At 46.9% G+C, this 20,346-nt stretch overlaps 1 protein-coding gene across 1 annotated transcript in view; it reads left to right on the top strand.

Moving 5' to 3' along the window:
- The window catches only part of pigl (phosphatidylinositol glycan anchor biosynthesis, class L), a 71,334-nt gene that overhangs the window by 3,763 nt on the left and 47,225 nt on the right, over positions 1-20,346 (top strand). The window contains exon 2 of the mRNA XM_038813137.1: positions 9,778-9,877. Coding sequence (XP_038669065.1) covers positions 9,778-9,877 — 100 coding nt within the window. The remainder of the gene's footprint in view (positions 1-9,777; positions 9,878-20,346) is intronic.

Below are 20,346 nucleotides of genomic sequence, written 5' to 3' on the forward strand. Positions count from 1 at the left end.
ACCCCCCACACACTCCCCACCCCCCCCACACACGCCCCCCCCCCCCACACACCTCCCCCACCCCCCCCACACACTCCCCCACCCCCCCACACCTCCCCCACCCCCCCACACCCCCCACTCCCCCCACACTCCCCCACCCCCACACCGCCCACACACGCCCCCACCCCCCCACATGCTCCCACCCCCCCCCCACACATGCCCACGCCCCCCCCCACACGCCCCCCCCCCCACACGCACACCCCCCCCCCCCCCCCCCCACACACACACACCACCCCCCCTCTCTGTATCTAACCTCATGCTGTACCTGTCCTGGGGGTGTTTGATGGGGACAGTGTAGAGCAGGGGTGGGCAAACTACGGCCCGCGGGCCGCATGCGGCCCGCCAAAGGTATTTCTGCGGCCCACCAAGAAATTTTTTTTTTTTTTTTTAATTTTTTTTAAGGTTAATGGGGGGGCTGTTGGGTTACTTACTGGTATAGGGTGGATACGTTGACTTGAGTAGGGTGATCATTGCTCGGCACAACGTCGAGGGCCGAAGGGCCTGTTCTGTGCTGTACTGTTCTATGTTCTATATGAGGCGCCCAGAATCATAACCGGGTGAAGTAATTATTTTACTTAATATACTATGCGGCCCTTTGTGAATTGTGAATTTCTGAATGTGGCCCTTGCACGGAAAAGTTTGCCCACCCCTGGTGTAGAGGGAGCTTTACTCTGTATCTAACCCCGTGCTGTACCTGTCCTGGGAGTGTTTGATGGGGACAGTGTAGAGGGAGCTTCGCTCTGCATCTACCCCCGTGTTGTACCTGTCCTGGGAGTGTTTGATGGGGACAGTGTAGAGGGAGCTTTGCTCTGTATCTACCCCCGTGTTGAACCTGTCCTGGGAGTGTTTGATGGGGACAGTGTAGAGGGAGCTTTACTCTGTATCTAACCCAGTGCTGTACCTGTCCTGGGAGTGTTTGATGGGGACAGTGTGGAGGGAGCTTTACTCTGTATCTAACCCTGTGCTGTACCTGTCCTGGGAGTGTTTGATGGGGACAGTGTAGAGGGAGCTTTACTCTGTATCTAACCCAGTGCTGTACCTGTCCTGGGAGTGTTTGATGGGGACAGTGTGGAGGGAGCTTTACTCTGTATGTAATCTTTGCAGTATCTGTCCTTGATGAGACATAGGACCATGGACTGGTTTCAGCACAGGAGGCCAGTTGTGTTCATGCCAAGTAGGCTAGGCAAGGATAATTCACCAAAATCCACTTCCCTGCTTTAACCCCAAGCCTTGCAAATTATTTTCCATTGGACACTTGTGTAGTTCTGTTCTGAAAGCTTGACTGAACCAGTCTGCACCACATCCTCAATCAAAATCCTAACCTCTCACTACATAAAAAGGGTTTCCCTCATGTCGCTGTTGTTTATTTTGCTCGTCACCTTAAATTGGTATCCTTTGGTTGTTGACCCTTCCGCTAATGAGAACCATTCTTCCTGTCTACACTGCCTGGATCACTCATAATTGTGAACACCTCAATCAGATCTGCTGAATATTTACTTGTCCAAGAAGCACTGCCCTCGTCTCCCTCCATTCACCAATCTTGGAACAATTCTCAGGAATCCTTTTCTGCTCCCTCTCTAATGCCTTCACATGCTTCCTGAAATGTGGTACCTGTACTTGGACATAGTACTGAGGCTAATCCACTGTTTTATACAGATTTATCATCACCTCCTTGCCTTTGTACTCTGTGTCCCTATTGATAAAGTCACAGAACCTGGATGATTTTTAACCACCTCTGAGATTAAACTGTCTGGCCTGTATTTGCTGGGTTTATGCTTGCACACTTTTTTGAACAAGATTTAATATTTACAATTCTTAGATCCTCTGGTACCACTCCTGCATCTAAGGAGTTTGAGAAAATTGGGGCCTCTTCCTCTGCAATTCGCATCCTTACTTCCCTCAATATCTGGATGCATCTCATCTGGTCTTGGTGAACTTTGAAGTACAGCCAACCTATTTAATGCCTCTTTTATCAGTTTTTGGTCCATCTGGGCGGCATGGTGGCGCAGTGGTTAGCATTGCTGCCTCACGGCGCTGAGGACCTGGGTTCGATCCCAGCCCTGGGTCACTGTCCGTGTGGAGTTTGCACATTCTCCCTGTGTCTGACTGGGTCTCACCCCCACAACACAAAGATGTGCAGGGTAGGTCAATTCCCATACTAAATCACCCCTTATTGGAGCTAAAAACGAATTGGATACTCTTGTCTAAAAAAACAAAAAATTTTTGGTCCATCCAATGTTTCAACCACCATTCTTTCCATTATAACCTGAGCAGCATATCCGTCCTCGGTAAATGCAGATAGAAAGTACTCATTTCATATCTCTCCCACTTTCATGTTAAAATTCCCTTTTCAGTGCCTAATGGGGCTGGTTTAGCACAGTGGGCTAAACAGCTGGCTTGTAATGCAGAACAAGGCTAGCAGCACGGGTTCAATTCCCGTACCGGCCTCCCCGAACAGGCGCAGGAATGTGGCGACTAGATTTCAGATTCCCTTTTACGTTAGCTGCCTCGGAATTATTTTTGATACATTTAATTTTAGACCCGGATCCTAAAACTTGAAAATAAATAATTTGTGTTTCAATGGTGCCTTTTACACTACAACATCAGGAAGTTCCAACGCACTTCACAGCTTATACTTTGCTGTGTTAGTGTTGTAACACAGGGAAGTGTTACAACCAATTTGTGTGAACAGGTTCTCAAGATAAATATTTTGGTGATGATGATTGATAAATGGTTTTGTTAATTCATTTTTACGGGATGTGGGCTTCGCTGGCTGGGCCAGCATTTGTTGCCCATCCCGAATGCCCTTGAAAAAGTGGTGGTGAGCTGCCTTCTTGGGTCGCTACAGTTCATTCGACAGCACAGTGGTACAATGGTTAGCACTGCTGCCTCACAGCACCAGCGACCCAGAGTGGCACTATGACACAGTAGTTAGCACTGCTGCCTCTCATCGCCAGGTACGTGTGTGTGTTCTATATTCAGATTATTATTAATTTTAGAATATTGAGCCAAATCCTCGTAGAAACTGAACCAGATTCACAGATTCATGTCATGTGAATGTGGAGACATGTTGGGGAAATCAAAAATAAAAGCAAAATAATGTAGATGCGAGAGATCTGAAATAGAAACAAAATGGCAGAAAACCTCCACAGGCCTGGAAGCTGGGGAGGTGGTGGCATCGTGGTATTGTCACTAGTCTAGTGCTCCAGAGACCCAGGGTAACGCTCTGGGATCCAGGGTTAAATCCCACCACGGCAGCTGGTGAAATTTGAACTGGATAAAAATCTAGAATTAACAGCCTAATGATCATGAAATCATTGGCAATTGTCGTAAAAATCTATCTTGTTCACTTCAGGGAAGGAAATCTGCAGTCCTTACCTGGTCTGGCCTACATGTGACTCCAGATCCACATGGTTGACTCTGAAATGCTTCCTCAGCGATGCCCATATCCCATGAAATAATTTTAAAAAGCATCTGTGGAGAGAGAACTGGTTCAGAAGAGGCATCATATTCGCCTCAAAACGTTAATTCTGTTTCTCTCTCCACAGATGCTGCCAGACCTGCTGAGTTTTCCCGTCACTTTTTTTTGGGAGGAAATCATCGTTGACTATTCTCTAGGCCACAGTTTTGTAGATTTCCTTTTAAACGTATTAGTTTTTGTCAACCAACCACAGGTTGTGGTGAAATAAGGCTTGCTTTATCAGCCTTCACAATGGTTGGTCATCTGTGTCTCAATGTGGGCACAGGGTGGACAGAATATTGGCTCCTCTCCCTCATGTTGCTAAAGTCAAGCAATTGATGTACACATCAGTAATTGTAACTGTGAAACATCCACTGTTTATTAATATGGCCCAAACTAGAATCATTGAATCACACTGTGCAAAAGGATATTATTAATTCCTATGCCAGCTTTTTGAAAGCACTAGCCAATTAGTGTCACCACTCTATTTACTTGTTTTTTAAATGTACTTTATTCCAAACGTGTTAAAAAAAAAGCAACATATGCAAAAACACACTCCACAAACTCAAAGTTTGTACAATGTTTCCCCCTTTTTATCTCCTCCCCCACCCCACTCCTCAAACATCATCATAACAATCCCCACCGTGTCTCGAAGCCCTCCGATGAGCCCCTCAACTCAAACTTAATCTTTCCCAACCGGAGAAAATTGTGCAAGTCCCTGGCGGGCTATCCAACCTCCAATTCAACAAGATCCTTCGCTGGGCAATCAGAGAGGTGAAGACCCCCAACATCGGCCTCCAGCAGCTCCGGCACTTCCGATATCCCAAAGATCACCACCGTAGGGTCCAGCTTGACCTCCACCCCCACTATCTTGGATAGCGTCCCAAACACTGCTTCCCAGTATCTCTCTAGCTTCTCGCAACCCAGAACACGTGCGCATGATTCGCTGGCCCTCGCTCACACTTCTCACACTCATCAGCCAGCCCCTGGAAGAACCTCCACTCATCCTCACCTGGATCACAAGTACTCTGTGCATCACCTTAAACTGAATCAAGCTCATCCTCGTGCAGGAGGAGGTTGAATTCATACTACGCATCGCCTCGCATCACAGTCCCCAGCCTATTTCCCCCCCAAAATCCTCCTTCCATTTGTTCTTGATCCTCACCACCTGCTCTCCCAACCAACTGCATATATCCCCAATCCTACCCTCTCCTGACACATCTGGGAACAGCAGTTGCTCCAATAAGGTGTTCTCCAGCAACCTGGGAAACGTCCTCCACTCCTTTTGTGCAAAGTCCTTCACCTGCATATATCTAAATTCACTCCCCCCTCGGCAACTCAAACATCTCCGCAACTCTTCCATCCTGCAAACTTCCCTTTGAAGTACAAGTCCCTCACCCTCACCAGCCCCGCCTCCCTCTACTTCCTATACATCCCATCCATCTCTCCCAACTTAAACCTATGATTCCCGCAGAATGGTGTCAACACCGACAACCCCTCCAACTTAAAGTGTCTTCGCAGCTGATTCCATACACTGAGCACCGACTGTATGGGCAGCAGGGTAGCATGGTGGTTAGCATAAATGCTTCACAGCTCCAGGGTCCCAGGTTCGATTCCCGGCTGGGTCACTGTCTGTGTGGAGTCTGCACGTCCTCCCCCGTGTGCGTGGGTTTCCTCCGGGTGCTCCGGTTTCCTCCCACAGTCCAAAGATGTGCGGGTTAGGTGGATTGGCCATGCTAAATTGCCCGTAGTGTCCTAATAAAAGTAAGGGGAGGGGTTGTTGCGTTACGGGTATAGGGTGGATACGTGGGTTTGAGTAGGGTGATCATGGCTCGGCACAACATTGAGGGCCGAAGGGCCTGTTCTGTGCTGTACTGTTCTATGTTCTATGTACCACCGGGCTCCCCATATAATTCCCCGGAGCTGGGCAGCAAGGTAGCACAGTGGTTAGCACTGCTGCCTCACGTCGCCAAGGTTCCAGGTTCAATCCCGGCTCTGCGCCACTGTCCGAGTTTGCACATTCTCCCGTGTTTGTGTGGGTTTCGCCCCCACAACCCAAAGATGTGCAGGGTAGGTGGGTTGTACATGCCAAATGGCACCTTAATTGGAAAAAATAACTCCCTTACTTTGTCCTCTGTGCCCCTTTTTATAAATTATAGTTGCATTTGTGATTTTTCAAAAAATATAATTCAACAGTTGATTTAGTATGTATGAAATGTGTGACTGATCTGATCTCTTCAGACATCTTCTCTACCGCGTAGTACTACACCCGGTGCCTGTGTCTATGTATTTACATTGTGTATTTATAATAATATAATAATCTTTATTATTGTAACAAGTAGGCTTACATTAACATTGCAATGAAGTTACTGTGAAAAGCCCCTAGTCGCTGCACTCCATCATCTGTTCAGGTACACAGAGGGAGAATTCAGAATGTTCAATTCACCTAACAAGCACATCTTTCAGGAATTGTGGGAGGAAACCAGAGCACCCGGAGGAAACCCATGCAGACACGGGGAGAAAGTGCAGACTCCACACAGACAGTGACCTAAGCTGGGTATCGAACCCAGGTCCCTGGTGCTGTAATGCAACAGTGCTAACCACTGTGCTACCATGCCGCCAATTTTGTGTTTGCCCTATTATTTATTTTATTTTCATGTACGGAATGATCTGTCTGAGCTGCAAGCAGAACAATACTTTTCACTGCACCTTGGTTCACGCGACAATAAACAAATCCAACCCAAATGTGTGCAGCCGACCGCCTGATAATCGGAATGTGGCGACTGGAGAATTTTCACAGTAACTTCATTGCAGTGTTAATATAAGCCTACTTGTGACAATAATAATAAAAATTATTAAGCATTTCACTATACAGTTAAAATTGGTAATATGGCATTCAATTAATAAAAACAGAAAAATAAAAATATTAAGGTGGAAAATACACTCCATTTTCTGCTGGTTACAATTTTCCAGAACCCTGGGCTTCCTTTGATAAGCAGTAGTTGATATAACTGGGAGAACGCCTTGTTCAACACCTCGGAACATATAGGGGATGGACTAACAAGGTATAACAGAGACATAGTCTTGCTGAACAGGTCCCAAGTTCGCATCCCAAACACAAAATGGTTTAATCGGAAATGCTCATGCCACACTTCAATTTAGAGGAGTCCTATTCACCAGGGTGGCACAGTGGTTAGCACTCCTGCCTTGGTGTCAGGGACAGGCAGCACGGTGGCACAGTGGTTAGCAGTGCTGCCTCAGCATCAAAAACCTGGGTTCACTTCTGGCCTTGGGTGACTGTGTGCAGTTTGCACTTTCTCCCCATGTCTGCGTGGGTTTTCTCCGGTTGCTCTGGTTTCCTCCCACAGTCCAAAGATGTGCAGGGTAGGCTAATTGTCCATGATACGATCTCGCTCCTTAATGTAGATGTCAAGTTGTTGGGAAATGTGCTGTCCAGGAGGGTGGAGGATATGGTCCTGACGGTGATTCATGAGGATCAAACGGGGTTTGTAAAGGGGATACAACTGAATGCCAACGTGCGGAGGCTCCTTAATGTCATGATGATGGCGCCGGCGGCAGGTGAGTCAGAAATAGTGGCGTCCATGGATGCGGAGAAAGCTTTTGATAGGGTGGAGTGGAGTTACCTGTGGGAGGTGTTGCGGAGGTTTGGGTTTGGTGAGGGGTTCATCAGCTGGGTGAGGTTGCTGTACAGCTCCCCGGTGACGAGTGTGGTCACAAATGGGAGGAGGTCGGCGGACTTTCGGCTTTCCAGGGGGACGAGGCAGGGGTGCCCCTTGTCTCCCCTGGTCTTCGCGTTAGCGATTGAGCCCCTGACCATGGCGCTAAGGGACTCGAAGAGTTGGAGGGGGATTGTGGGGGGGGCGGGGGGGGGGAGGAGCACCGGTTGTCGCTGTATGCAGATGATCTGCTGCTGTATGTCACGGATCCGGCTGAGGGGATGCCAGAGGTGCTGAGGATACTTGAGGAGTTTGGGGACTTTTCGGGCTATAAGCTCAATGTGGGGAAAAGTGAGCTGTTTGTCCTGCACCCGGGGGATCAGGAGAGGGAGATAGGTGAACTCCCGTTGAAGAGGGCTGAGAGGAGCTTTAGGTATCTTGGGGTCCAGGTGGCTAGGACCTGGGGGGCCATGCATAGGCTTAACTTTTCGAGGCTGATGGGGCAGATCGAGGAGGAGTTTAGGTGGTGGGACGCGCTACCGCTTTCGTTGGCGGGCAGGGTCTAGTCGATTAAGATGACGGTGCTCCCGAGGTTTTTGTTTCTTTTCCAGTGCCTCCCCATGTTGATCCCGAAGGTTTTTTTCAGAAGGGTGAATAAGTCGATTCTAGGGTTCGTGTGGGCGCGGAAGGCCCCGAGAGTAAGGAGGGTATTTTTGGAGCGAAGAAGGGAGGTAGGGGGCCTGGCGCTGCCCAACCTGTGTGGATATTATTGGGTGGCGAACGTGGCGATGATTCGCAGGTGGGTGACGGAATGGGAGGGTGACGCATGGAAGAGATTGGAGGTGGCGTCCTGTGCGGGTACGAGTCTGGAGGCTTTGGTGACGGCCCCACTTCCACTCCCCCCGGCAAAGTACTCCACGAGTCCGGTGGTGGTTGCGTCCCTCAAAATCTGGGGACAGTGGAGGCATAGGGGGGAAGTGAAGGCCTCAGTTTGGGCCCCGATACGGGGCAATCACCGTTTTGCGCTGGGGAGAACGGGTGGGGAATTTGGGAGTTGGCACAGGGCAGGCATCAGACAGTTTGGAGACCTCTTCCTGGATGGGAAGTTCACGACTCTGGAGGAGCTGGTGGGGAAGTGGAACCTCCCCCCTGGGAACGCTTTTAGGTATATGCAGGTCAGGGCATTTGTTAAGAGGCAGGTGGAGGAGTTTCCGCGGCTGCCGCCAAGGGGGGTGCAGGACAGGGTGCTCTCGGGGACGTGGGTCGGGGAAGGAAAGATCTCGGCTATTTACCAGCTGATGCAGGAGGAGGAGAAGGCCTCAGTAGAAGAGCTCAAAGCGAAGTGGGAGGGAGAGCTAGGGGAAGTGATTGAAGATGGAACGTGGTCGGACGCCCTGGAGAGGGTGAATTCCTCCTCCTCTTGCGCACGGCTCAGCCTAATTCAGCTGAAGGTGCTGCATAGGGCTCACATGACAGGGACAAGGATGAGCCGGTTCTTCGGAGGGGAAGACAGGTGCGGGAGGTTTTCGGGAGGCCCGGCGAACCACACCCATATGTTCTGGGCTTGTCCGGCCTTGGAGAGGTTTTGGAAGGGGGTGGCGGGGACTTTGTCAGAAGTGGTCGGGTCTAGGATCAAGCCGGGCTGGGTGCTCGCGATGTTTGGGGTAGCTTCGGAGCCGGGAGTGCAGGAGGCGAGAGAGGCCGGCATTCTGGCCTTTGCGTCTCTAGTAGCCCGGCGCAGGATTCTGTTACAGTGGAGGGATACGCGGCCCCCGAGTTCGGAGGCCTGGATCAACGACATGGCTGGGTTCATCAAATTGGAGAGGATGAAGTTTGCCCTGAGGGGGTCAGTACAGGGGTTCTTTCGGCGGTGGCAGCCCTTTCTCGACTTCCTGGCGTAGGGGTAGAGAGTGGTCGGTCTCAGCAGCAACTTGGGGGGGGGGGGTTTGGGGATGGTTAGGGGGTTTGTTTTTGCGGCGGTGGGTTTGCTATGTTGTTATTTTCTTTCTTGTATTGCTGTTGGTTTTTTGTTATTATTTATTTTGAAGGGGGTGAGTTCTTTTCTTGTGTTGGTGTGGAAGCACGCCTTGTTTGTTTTAAATTGTGGGGAGAAAATTTGTTATTGAAAAACTTGAATAAAAATTATTTAAAAAAAAAAAAATTGTCCATGATAAAATTCCCCTTAGTGTCCAAAGATATGTATGTTAGTTGGGGTTATGGGGATAGGACAGGGGAATTCAATCTGGGTGGGGTACACTTTTCAAGGTTGCTGCAGACTTGATGGGCCAAATGGCCTCCTTCTGCACTGTGGATTCTGTGTTAAATAATGCAAATTATATCTCCCATAAATTAAGGGATATGTACACTCTTTTTTACGTATTCAAATGCAGTAAAGAAGAATATCTTTAAAAAAGGATAACTCTTGCTTGTTGAGCATGCTGTTTAGCCTGACAAGTGTCAGACAAAGACTTTGATCATCATGGATCCCATCACAATTTAGACAAACATTGAGAGTCAGTACAGGATTGTCTGATAAATGATCATTTTACATTATGAACTGTTCCTTCACTGTTATAAGCTGCTGATGTTTCATATTTTCAGGGAACTTCCACAAGCAGGGGGAGGTTCGTAAGAAGGAACTTCTGCAGAGCTGTGCTGTCCTGGGCCTTCCTTCCTCTCATGTAACCATTCTGGACCACAGGTAGATAATTTGACAATAGTGCAGAGTGTAGCTCTGAACTGTACTAATGATATGAGATAGATCCTTGGTGTGTCTAATAATAAGTTGCCATGTATGTTTTTAAAAGTACTTTCAAGATTAACTTTCCCACCTTACAGCTCTCTTATAAATGCTGCTTCACACTGAAAGTACAGCACCATAACCTTTTTAATTCATTCATGGGATGTGTGCATCACTGGCAAGACTAACATTTATTGCCCATTCCTAATTGCCCTAAGATGGTGGTGAGCTGCTTGCTTAAATCACTGCAGTCTGGGTGGGATACTTTTAACATTTTGGCCCTCTCCCACGTGGTGATATTTCAGATGCTGATGAGTGTTGGCAACTATGGTCATGAGGCCGAGTTTCAAAACACCATTAACAGGCTTGATGATTCGGAGGGGAGAATCCTACACGTTGAACATGATGCTTCCTCTGCGGAGACAAGAATTCTATCCTTGGAAAATCAGCTGAGTGGCTTAGGTCCTGGAACACTTGGAGAACCACGGTCAAAGAAAGAATGTCCGATTCGTTGGTCTGCTGGAAGGTGTGGAGAGTAAGGATCCTGTTAGCTTATTTGACGACTGGCTGCCAAGTTTTTTCCAACTGGATGTGAAAGCTGGGCGTTTCAAATTAGAAAGGGCGCATCATATCCTATCTTTGAAGACAAGACATCATTTTCATTCCAGGCCCTTAATCATTTGCCTCGACAACTTTGGGGATTGCCAGAAGGTCCTGGAGATGGCAAGGTGAGATGGGAACTGGCTTCATGAGGGAATGAGGATTTCCTTCTTCCAAAACATTTCAGTGGCAACGCAGGCCAAGTGTAAGGACTTTGATGGACTTTAAAGGCGGCTCAAGTCTGCTGGAGTGCATAATGTTATTAACAAAGAACAATACAGCACAGGAACAGGCCCTTCGGCCCTCCAAACCTGTACCGGCCATGATACCAACCTTTGCCAAAACCCTCAGCACTACCTAGTGCTGTATCCCTCTATACCCATCCTATCCATGTGTTTGTCAAAATGCCTTTTGAATGCCGTTAATGTATCTGTTTCCACAACCTCCCCTGGCAACGCGTTTCAGGCACTCACCACCCTCCACGTAAAAATAACTGCCTCGCACATCTCCTCGAAACATTGTCCCACACACTTTAAATTTATGCCCCCTGGTGACTGACCCCTCCACCCTGGGAAAGAATGCTTGCCCACCACTTGCCCTTCCACCCTATCCATGCCCCTCATAATCTTGTCGATCTCTATCAGGTCACACCTCAACCTCCGTCTTTCTAATGAAAGCAGTCTGAGTCTATTCAACCCCTCCACATAGCTAACATCCTCCAGACCAGGCAACATCCTGGTAAACTTCCTCTGCACCCTCTCCAAAGCCCTTCTGGTAGTGTGGCGACCAGAATTGTGCGTAATATTCCATGTGTGACCTGACCAAGGTTCTATACAACTGTAGCATGACTTGCCAGCTTTTATATTCGATGCCCCGTCCAATGAAGGCAAGCATTCCGTATGCTTTCTTGACCATCTTCTCCACTTGTGTTGCCACCTTCAAAGATCTGTTGACCTGCACGCCCAGATCTCTCTGACTTTCTATATTCCTAAGAGTTTTGCCATTTACGGTATATTTCCCCTCTATGTTAGGCCAACCAAAATGCATTACCTCACATTTGTCCGGATTAAACTCCATTTGCCATTTCTCTGCCCAAGTCTCCAACCTATCTATGTACTGCTGTGTCCTCTGACAATCCTCAACACTATCTGCCACTCCACCAACCTTGGTGTCATACGTGAACTTACTAATCAGACCAGTTACATGTTCCTTCAAATCGTGTATGTACACTACAAACACAGAGGTCCCTGTGGAACACCACTCGTCACAACCTCCCATCCAGAAAAGCACCCTTCTACTGCTATCCTTTGCCTTCTGTGACCGAGCCAGTTCTGTATGCTTCATCCTGCGATCCTGAAAATTGTCTCCAACAACTCTGTCAAGTCTTTCGATAATCCAACTACTGCCATGGCTGCATTGAATGAGGAGCAATGATTTGTAGCTCAGACTAACTTGAGCTCTAATCAGGACTCTTTCACTGTGTTGTTTTTTATTATCTTTTCACTGTTGCTTCATAGCGCAGGGTCCCAGGTTCGATTCCCGGCTTGGGTCATTGTCTGTGCGGAGTTTGCTTGTTCTCCCCATGTCTGCATGGTTTTCCTCCGGGTGCTCCAGTTTCTTCCCACAAGTCCCGAAAGACTTGCTGTTGGGTAATTTGGACATCTTGAATTCTCCCTGTGTACCCGAACAGGCGCCGAATGTGGCGACTAGGGGCTTTTCACAGTAACTTCATTGCAGTGTTAATATAAGCCTACTTGTGACACTAATAAAGATTATTATTATAAAATCATCAAGGGAGTTTCTGTTATATGAGCACGATTGAATGTCTTCTGCTTCTCCTTGAATGTTTCAGGGACTCACAGTCATGGTAGATGTGCCTTGTGCTTATTATCCATCATTTTTCTTCTATTGTCCGTGCATTAATCATGGCAGAATTGAGTGGCACCGTTGCCAAAGGTTGGGTGTTGGTGGATACAGGTCTTCATGGAAATAAAATGCGGGAGGGGCATTCGATTCCCATTACCTTGTTGGCCCTTCTTTCCTCCTCCTTGTTCTGGAGAAGGTATCCCGATGGTAATGGCAGTGTGGCCATGGGGTTAATCCTACGGCCCTCGGTCTTAATGAGGAATGACCCCTGAGAAACATTGTGGTTGTGTTTTGTTATTATGGGAGGGTTTCTGTTTTGTTGACTCTATCCTACTTTGGTGCAGACAGAACTTTAATGCATGAAAGGAACGGTTTGGGGGATACCCTTGTGCCTCTGGTGTGTAATGAATGTAGGAATTTCAGATATATTGTATTATATGTTTGAGCAGTAAGTGTTAAAAGTCTGGGTTAGTAAAGTAAGTAAATATTTTTCTTAAAATCCTGGTTTACAAAACAAGCCAAAACTTTGGCTACATGGGATAATTAAAGCATGGTAAAAGTTGGGCAAATGGAATTTTGTTTATATGAGGAAGGTTCCCTGGGCTGTAGCTCAACATCGTGTTTGGCATTAGATAATGTCGTTAATGGGAAGAGCCAGAGGCCGAAGCAGTCAGCTGTTGAGTTTTGGAGTTCAGTTTTGATCTGTCTGTGAACAGATTAGCAGTTTCTCTGAAACCAGTTTATCCAAGGCATCTCTTTACAGCAACTGTCCTGGGTCTGCTAACTATTTAAAAGTTGCTTGAGTGGAGATGAAATATAGCAGTTAGGAATTAGTGTTTCATTTCATTGTTAGGGATTGTTTAACTTGTAATTAGAAGTTATTTTGTTTATGATATTGAAGGTAGTTATAAGACTGTTGATAATAAAGTTTATCTTAATATTCCTATCCCTATTAGTGTGTAGAGTCACTCGCGGAGCAAAGTATTCTTTCCTCACAGTCTTTCAAATAAAATAAAATATTGGGTTTTGGTTCAGTATCCTAGTAATTGTTGGGGACTTGCCTGGGATCGGACTAGGTGTAAAGTGAGGTAGAGGAGGGGGGTAATGAAGCACACCTGATTGTGGCGCAAACATCCAGTCTTATTCTTCTCTGTGGCCTAATTAGCGGTGGCAGTTATTCTTAAAATTTTCTCATGGAATTGGCATCCATCACCCTATCAAAAGGACCATAAAACATGGGCCGAATGGCCTCATTCTGCTCCGCCATTCAATCATGGCTGATATGTTTCTCATCCCCATTCTCCTAGCTTCTCCCCATAACCCCTGATTCCCCTTATTAACCATGAATCTATCTATCTCTGTCTTAAAGACAGTTAGTGATTTGGCCTCCACAGCCTTCTGCGGCAAAGAGTTCCACAGATTCACCACCCTCTGGCTGAAGAAATTCCTCCTCATCTCTGTTTTAAAGGATCGTCCCTTTAGTCTGAGGCCCTGCCCTCGGGTTCTAGTTTTTCCTACAAGTGTAAACATCCACTCTATGTAGGCCTGTCAGAATCCTGGAAAAGGATCCTGTCCTTTCTTAATAAGAAAAATGTCGATATAGCTTTATTCTGACTTATTCCTGTTGGGCTTTCCATGAGCAAATTCGCCTAATTTTAATTCAGTTTAATTTGTCTCGTATTGTTCGTCTGAATCACCATACTTTGGGTTGTGCGATCTGTAATGTTAATCTTCTGTATTAATATGTTCCTGCCCTCTTTTCCCCACTCACTGTGTTAACTTGCTGTTAGATTGATTCAGCATTTAAGTTCGAGGCTCTGGTTCCTCAAATGTACTGTTCCAAATCTGTTCTATACATTTATGCTGCCAGTAACTCTTGTTCTGTCTGTACCCGTTTTGCACCAAAATGTTCTGTTATTTGTTGCGTTTATTATTTTAAAAAATGGAGGCAAACCTAATTTAAAATGTTTTATTTAAATTGAAAGCACCAGGAAGTTTGGGGTCATGCTTGCGGGCTGAGTGAAGGTGTCCCACCAAGTGATCACCCAGTCTGGATTTAGTCTTCCCAATGTAGAGGAGACCGCATTGCGAGTAGCGAACGAGGTGCAAGTGCTTCAGCTAAAAGGTGTATTTGGAGCCTTGAACAGTGAGAAGGGAAAAGGTAAAGGGCAGCTATTGCAAAGGAATGTGCCATGGGAAGGGGATGGGTGTGGACCCGGGTATCACTAAGGCTGTGGTCCCTGTGGAATGCTGACGGTGGGGGGCGGGAAGGGGTGAAAATGAAATGAAAATCGCTTATTGTCACAACATAGAACATAGAACGATACAGCGCAGTACAGGCCCTTCGGCCCACGATGTTGCACCGACACGGGAAGTCAAAAACTAAAGGCCATCTAACCTACACTATGCCATTATCATCCATATGCTTATCCAATAAACTTTTAAATGCCCTCAATGTTGGCGAGTTCACTACTGTTGCAGGTAGGGCATTCCACGGCCTCACCACTCTTTGCGTAAAAAACCTACCTCTGACGTCTGTCCTATATCTATTACGCCTCAATTTAAGGCTATGTCCCCTCGTGCTAGCCACCTCCATCCGCGGGAGAAGGCTCTCACTGTCCACCCTATCTAACCCTCTGATCATTTTGTATGCCTCTATTAAGTCACCTCTTAACCTTCTTCTCTCTAACGAAAACAACCTCAAGTCCATCAGCCTTTCCTCATAACATTTTCCCTCCATACCAGGCAACATCCTGGTAAATCTCCTCTGCACCCGTTCCAAAGCTTCCACGTCCTTCCTATAATGAGGCGACCAGAACTGTACGCAATACTCCAAATGCGGCCGTACTAGAGTTTTGTACAACTGCAACATGACCTCATGGCTCCGGAACTCAATCCCTCTTCCAATAAAGGCCAACACACCATAGGCCTTCTTCACAACCCTATCAACCTGGGTGGCAACTTTCAGGGATCTATGTACATGGACACCGAGATCCCTCTGCTCATCCACACTGCTAAGAATTTACCATTAGCCAAATATTCCGCATTCCTGTTATTCTTTCCAAAGTGAATCACCTCACACTTCTCTACATTAAACTCCATTTGCCACCTCTCAGTCCAGCTCTGCAGCTTATCTATGTCCCTCTGTAACCTGCAACATCCTTCCACGCTGTCTACAACTCCACCGACTTTAGTGTCGTCTGCAAATTTATTCACCCAACCTTCTGTGCCCTCCTCTAGGTCATTTATAAAAATGACAAACAGCAACGGCCCCAGAACAGATCCTTGTGGTACGCCACTCGTAACTGAACTCCATTCTGAACATTTGCCATCAACCACCACCCTCTGTCTTCTTTCAACTAGCCAATTTCTGATCCACATCTCTAAATCACCCTCAATCCCCAGCCTCCGTATTTTCTGCAATAGCCGACCGTGGGGAACCTTATCAAACGCTTTACTGAAATCCATATACACCACATCAACTGCTCTACCCTCGTCTACCTGTTCAGTCACCTTCTCAAAGAACTCGATAAGGTTTGTGAGGCATGACCTACCCTTCACAAAACCATGCTGACTATCCCTAATCATATTATTCCTATCTACATGATTATAAATCGTATCTCTTATAATCCTCTCCAAGACTTTACCCACAACAGACGTGAGGCTCACCGGCCTATAGTTACCGGGGTTATCCCTTCTTGAACAAAGGGACCACATTTGCTATCCTCCAGTCCTCTGGCACTATTCCTGTAGCCAATGATGACATAAAAATCAAAGCCAAAGGCTCAGCAATCTCTTCCCTGGTTTCCCAGAGAATCCTAGGATAAATCCCATCAGGCCCCGGGGACTTATCTATTTTCACCTTGTCCAGAATTGCCAACACTTCTTCCCTACGCACCTCTATTCTAATAGCCTGGGTCTCAGCATTCTCCTCCACAACATTATCTTTTTCCTGAGTGAATACTGACGAAAAGTATTCATTTAGTATCTCGCTTATCTCCTCAGCCTCCACACACAACTTCCCACCACTGTCCTTGACTGGCCCTACTCTTACCCTAGTCATTCTTTTATTCCTGACATACCTATAGAAAGCTTTTGGGTTTTCCTTGATCCTACCTGCCAAAGACTTCTCATGTCCCCTCCTTGCTCGTCTTAGCTCTCTCTTTAGATCCTTCCTCGCTTCCTTGTAACTATCAAGCGCCCCAACTGAAACTTCACGCCTCATCTTCACATAGGCCTCCTTCTTCCTCTTAACAAGAGATTCCACTTCTTTGGTAAACCACGGTTCCCTCGCTCGACCCCTTCCTCCCTGCCTGACTGGTACGTACTTATCAAGAACATGCAATAGCTGTTCCTTGAACAAGCTCCACATATCCAGTGTGCCCAGCCCTTGCAGCCTACTTCTCCAACCTACACATCCTAAGTCATGTCTAATGGCATCATAATTGCCCTTCCCCCAGCTATAACTCTTGCCCTGCGGGGTATACTTATCCCTTTCCATCACTAACGTAAAGGTCACCGAATTGTGGTCACTGTTTCCAAAGTGCTCACCTACCTCCAGATCTAACACCTGGCCTGGTTCATTACCCAAAACCAAATCCAATGTGGCCTCGCCTCTTGTTGGCCTGTCAACATATTGTGTCAGGAAACCCTCCTGCACACATTGTACAAAGAACGACCCATCTAATGTACTCGAACTATATCTTTTCCAGTCAATATTTGGAAAGTTAAAGTCTCCCATAACAACTACCCTGTTACTTTCGCTCTTTTCCAGAATCATCTTCGCCATCCTTTCCTCTACATCCCTAGAACTAATAGGTGGCCTATAGAAAACTCCCAACAGGGTGACCTCTCCTTCCTGTTTCTAACCTCAGCCCATACTACCTCGGAAGAAGAGTCCCCATCTAGCATCCTTTCCGCCACCGTAATACTGTCCTTGACTAGCAGCGCCACACCTCCCCCTCTTTTGCCCCCTTCTCTGAGCTTACTAAAACACCTAAAACCCCGGAACCTGCAACAACCATTCCTGTCCCTGCTCTATCCATGTCTCTGAAATGGCCACAACATCAAAGTCCCAGGTACCAACCCATGCTGCCAGTTCCCCTACCTTATTTCGTATACTCCTGGCATTGAAGTAGACACACTTCAAACCACCTACCTGAACACTGGCACCCTCCTGCAAAGTCAAATCTGTGCTCCTGACCTCTATACTCTCAATCTCCCGTACCCCAAAACTACAATCCAGGTTCCCATGCCCCTGCTGAATTAGTTTAAACCCCCCCCAAAGAGCACTAACAAATCTCCCCCCCCAGGATATTGGTGCCCCTCAGGTTCAGATGTAGACCATCCTGTCTATAGAGGTCCCACCTTCCCCAGAAAGAGCCCCAGTTATCCAGAAATCTGAATCCCTCCCGCCTGCACCATCCCTGTAGCCACGTGTTTAATTGCTCTCTCTCCCTATTCCTCATCTCACTATCACGTGGCACGGGCAACAACCCAGAGATAACAACTCTGTTTGTTCTCGCTCTGAGCTTCCATCCTAGCTCCCTAAGTAGGCTTCAAATGAAGTTACTGTGAAAAGCCCCCAGTCGCCACATTCCGGCTCCTGTTCGGGGAGGCTGGTATGGGAATTGAACTGTGCTGCTGGCCTGCCTTTGTCTGCTTTCAAAGCCAGCGATTTAGCCCAGTGTGCTAAACCAGCCCCTCGGGTGAGGGCAGAGGTGTGGGAAATAGGAAATAACCCAGTAAGACAATATATGGCATAGGTTTCACTTGCTCCATGTTTACAAAGAATTTGCACATTCTGTGGGGGGATGGTCAGTATATCTGAAAAATAGGACGTGAGCCCATTAAGTCTCTGTTTGCCTTATCAGACATGACAGCTGAGTACTGTGTAGCACTGCTGTATGTACTCCACTGACCCCATGCTTTTTTCATCTCCGAGGCTTCAGGCCAGTTATGTGCAAGAAATGTACGTAAATCAACATTAATCTGAACCTTCTTTCAGCACACTTCCCCTCAAATACACACATCAGCTGTAAATTTGGGAAATTAAAATATTTAGAAAATACTTTTGTCAGTTTCACAAGCAGCCCAAGTAATTTCATTGATAAAGGGTTGGAGTCCCTGGTGATTGGTATGTGAGCAGCCAGGCAGGACTGTGCACCCTGCACCTCGGTGCACGGAGAGTCTGCACATGTTGAGCAGCTTGACAGCAGAGTATTTATCTTCAGCCATGCCCAGAGCTTTTTACTTGTGAACATTCCCCTGCATTAAGCAAGCAAATGTGCGAATAGTGCTCGCTAATAATTACTGATAGTACCATGGCCGTCTACCAAGCTGGCATCTGTAAGTGTGTGCATGCCCTGAAATACAATGGGACTTGGCCCTATTGTGGCAGATTCCACAGGAGCTGTGCATTACATATCCACACTGTTTCATTTAGTAATGGTTTGGTTATATCCAAGTACTTCTGATTACTCACTAACCCTTCACCCTACACAATGATAAATTTAAAATACCGTGAATGACGCAGCTTAAAATGCGTTCAAAGAAAACATCAGGCAAGAATGTAGAGGGAAAAATAAAACCAGTAAGTGATGGAAATACTCAGCAGACCAGACAGCAGAGTATAAAAAGGCAACATTGCAAGTCTTTCACCAGTTGACCCATTGACACACGGGAGTCACACTGAGCTTACTTTATTACCAGCTGGTCTTGCAATGGCCTGTGGCACTGCGTGAAAATCTCAAGCCCCTTTTCCTAGCAATATGAGTAACCCAGTTTACCACCGCTGAATCAACTGGGACCACCACTGACCAGAAGCCTAACTGGACCAGCACATATTAGGAGGGGTTATTGGGTTTCGGGCTTAAGTGGGTCGGTGCAGACTCGACGGGCCGAATGGCCTCCTTCTGCACTGTATGTTCTATATATAATATAGCCACAAGAGCCGTTTGAAGGCTTGAATTCTGCAGAGTCACTCACCTCCTGACTTCCCAAAGTCTTTCAACCACCCTACAAAGCACAAGCCAAGAGTGTGATCGAATATTCCCATCATGCGATATCCAATGAACAAACGTGTGATATTGGTCCGATGTGGGGGGTATTGGACTAGACCAATGAATGGTTGTTGGATATTGCTCAGTCTTGTTCTATGCCATCGCTATTTTGACTTGATTTAATAACTTCACAAATGGAATTGTAAATTAAAAACAAGATGCTGGCAGTGTTCAATGTGAAAGTGAAAAGACAGATCCGTATTGGATCAATAGTCTCAAATCTGACTGTTATTCTGCAGCCTGGGATTGCCGTGGTTACAGAATTGTTGCAATGGTATCACTTTACAAACATGAAATTACAGCTCTGAAGTACATCTGTCATTTTCCCTATGTTGTTACTTGCTTAAAATAACTTGTTGAATAGGGCAGCACGGTGGCGCAGTGGGTTAGCATTGCAGCCTCACGGCACCGAAGTCCCAGGTTCGATCCCGGCTCTGGGTCACTGTCCGTGTGGAGTTTGTACGTTCTCCCCGTGTTTGCGTGGGTTTCACCCCCACAACCCAAAGATGTGCAGGGTAGGTGGATTGGCCATGCTAAATTGCCCCTTAATTGGAAAAAATGAATTGGGTACTCTAAATTTTGAAAAAATAGATAAATAAATAAAGAATTGACTTGTTGAAGGGCCTGTTCTGTGCTGTACTGTTCTATGTTCCATGTTTCTATGCCATTTGGGTTCTTTGAGTTAATTCACTATCAGTTGTGAACAAATATTGTAATTGTTCTCGCCCTTTCTCATCCCCAGCCGTGGCTTTGTTCTCGCCCTTTCTCATCCCCAGCCGTGGCTTTGTTCTCGCCCTTTCTCATCCCCAGCCCTGGCTTTGTTCTCGCCCTTTCTCATCCCCAGCCGTGGCTTTGTTCTCGCCCTTTCTCATCCCCAGCCCTGGCTTTGTTCTCGCCCTTTCT

The sequence above is a fragment of the Scyliorhinus canicula genome, chromosome 12 (assembly GCF_902713615.1).
Source record: "Scyliorhinus canicula chromosome 12, sScyCan1.1, whole genome shotgun sequence".
NCBI classification, from domain to species: Eukaryota; Metazoa; Chordata; class Chondrichthyes; order Carcharhiniformes; family Scyliorhinidae; genus Scyliorhinus; species Scyliorhinus canicula.